The sequence below is a fragment of the Phaethon lepturus genome, unplaced genomic scaffold (assembly GCF_000687285.1).
Source record: "Phaethon lepturus isolate BGI_N335 unplaced genomic scaffold, ASM68728v1 scaffold6174, whole genome shotgun sequence".
Lineage (NCBI taxonomy): Eukaryota > Metazoa > Chordata > Aves > Phaethontiformes > Phaethontidae > Phaethon > Phaethon lepturus.
This window is the reverse complement of record NW_010533863.1, coordinates 1-2,510: the sequence shown is the minus strand read 5'-3', so window position 1 is coordinate 2,510 and position 2,510 is coordinate 1. Positions and strand designations below refer to the sequence as shown.

The 2,510-nt window shown below is 33.2% G+C and overlaps 1 protein-coding gene across 1 annotated transcript in view; it reads left to right on the top strand.

Moving 5' to 3' along the window:
• The window catches only part of LOC104619447 (phosphorylase b kinase regulatory subunit beta-like), a gene marked incomplete at its 3' end in the record, with an annotated part of 28,009 nt that extends 26,736 nt beyond the window's left edge, over window positions 1–1,273 (top strand). The window contains exon 8 of the mRNA XM_010285328.1: window positions 1,210–1,273. Within this exon, the coding sequence (XP_010283630.1) occupies window positions 1,210–1,273 (64 nt within the window). The remainder of the gene's footprint in view (window positions 1–1,209) is intronic.
• Between the last annotated feature and the right edge of the window lie 1,237 nt (window positions 1,274–2,510).

Below are 2,510 nucleotides of genomic sequence, written 5' to 3'. Positions count from 1 at the left end.
GTTGTATTTCCCTACTTTGAATGCTTGTATTCGATAGCAGAACTGTCAGAAGTCTGGTAGCGTTATATATTACGTTTTTAAACTCTAGCACTGTTGGGAACTAGCTTATTTAATTTTTCACTTTTTGATGCCCTGTGACATTAAGGTCTAGAATTTTGGAATCAATGTGCAAAAATACAGCATTTTATGTGTATGTTAATGCTTTTGCTCCTTACTGTGGTTGAACGGACACATGTGAAGTTGGCCTAGCTATAATTATGTACTCTTTAAAACAATATTTCAAAATTCTGCTCTCTGTCATACTCCAAATTTCATATAAACCTGTTAAATGCATGTAGATTTCTATTAGCTTATCAAGAGCTTTTCGGGGTGGAGGAGGAGGGAATCATCAAAAGTGTGTGCATTGGGTGGGAATGCTGCTGCTTTTTTTTTAAATACGAGGAAAGTCTAAGACTCCATTTTCTTCAATGAAACAGCCTTATGAAAGTCTTCTTGTGTATATTTTAATATGTACTGTATAATTTTCAGAATCAGTAATTGTATTTTAATATATAATTTGATTTAAAATTATATAATGATTAGTGATTTTAGTAGATAGAACTAGTGCTTAATGTCTTTAAACATGAACTTGCTAGCTTGTTGGTAGTATTTCTGGATCTTGTTTTTTTTCTTCATGGTGGATAGTAGTCATGGAATAAGTGAAATAAAAGACGTTTCACTATACGGTTGACATGAGAAAATGCTCCTTTTCTGAACCCAGATTGATGAGTCCTTTTATTATATCGAAAGCTAGTCAGAATCAAGTCTTTTAAAGTTTAATGCTTGAAAGCTGGGTTGAAAAATTGTGCTGAAGGAAATCCTCTGTTAATACCCTATTAGCAAGACCTTGAAACACATGATGCCAGATGTCTAGTAGAAATATGCAAGCAGAAGTGGTTTTTCCAGGTGGTCCCTGACATTTGAAGGCGAATAAAAACGCTGAAAAGTATTTTTCAAAGAAAACCAAACCCAAAACAACCCACCATCAAACAAACCCAAATTTGTTGCATCATCATTTTATTAACATAAAGGTTAAGCACAAAAATTCAAATCAAAAAAGGTCATAAGTCTGAAAGCTGTCAAACATGTTGTATTTTAGTCTGAGCTTGAATTACGTTAATTCAACTTAATTAAATGGTTTTTTTGGTTGTCATTTTGTTTTCTCCTCAGCTCTGTGGGGCTGGCAAAAGCAGCTTTAGAAGCAATTAATGGTTTCAATCTCTTTGGAAATCAGGTAATAAAAATGTTTTTTTTCTTTCCTATTTTTAGCAGTAATGAGTTACACTGTGGATCAGATGATATTTAGAAATATCTAGCACAGCTTGTTGGATTTCAGCTTTAAAAATGTTAGTTTGGAAACTGATAGCTCCCGTTTCAGGTACAAAATTAGCCTGATAAAATCGTTAGTGCCCTTACTATAAAGGATTACTGTTTTTCCTTAAAAATAACAAAATAAAAAAATCTAAAATGATTGCAGCTTATTCTGAAAAAGAACTTGGCTACCAAAAAGGTTTTTCTTTCAGAAGTCTATCTGCTGATCATAATACAGTATACCTCTACCTACAAGCATTACCTTACTTCTGTCTTGTTCTTTCATGTGCCTTTTGATCAAGACTTTAAACAAGCTACTTGTACATAATTCCACTCATGTTGGTTTTTAATTTCAGTATGTTGCATAGTGGTAAAATCTTTTCTTTTCCCATCCTTTCACGTGGCTTGGATCAATTAAGAAAGCAAATTTTTTCTTCGATTTTTATTTCTGCCTTGTATTCCGCTTCAACATGCATCTTTTTTGAGGTGTTACACCTACCTATAGCTAGGGGTTTAATCTAGTCTATAGCTAAAATAAAAGAATACTTTTCCAAATTAACTGTCTAGAAAATGTACAAATGGAAGTGATACATCATTGTCAAGCTATTGGTCTTACTAACCAATGGAAGTGAAGGGTAGGAGTGCAGATAAAAGAAAGTTAAGTAGCATCAAGTGTGTGTAGAAATAGTTATAAAACTTGCTGGTGAGTTTTGTCTGTAAATTGTGTGGAAGGGAGGATAGGTTGAACACAAAGTAGTGAGCTCAGTACACTAAGTAAAGCCTTCCATATTGCACTGTGTTCTTGGAATCTTTCATCCTTTTTGACTTGTAACTGATGGACCTTGCTCACATGCCCAAATGAATGTATTTCATACAAATTAAACATTAATTGATGAAACATGCTGTATCTCTTCTGAGGGTTGAGTAACATCGGAAACTTGGTTTAAAAAAATGACACACTACTACATGAGTAGATTTTTATACTTAGGGGTTTTTTTCTGCAGTTAGGCATTATATGGTCCTTTTGACTTTTCATAATTTTATATTGTGACCTTGACTAGAAGTACAATTTATATATTTTTTTTTGAGTACAGTTTCTGTATATTCTTGCTGGCTTCAAGATGGGATTTTTTTTCCTTCTCTTTCTGCAATACCTGTGT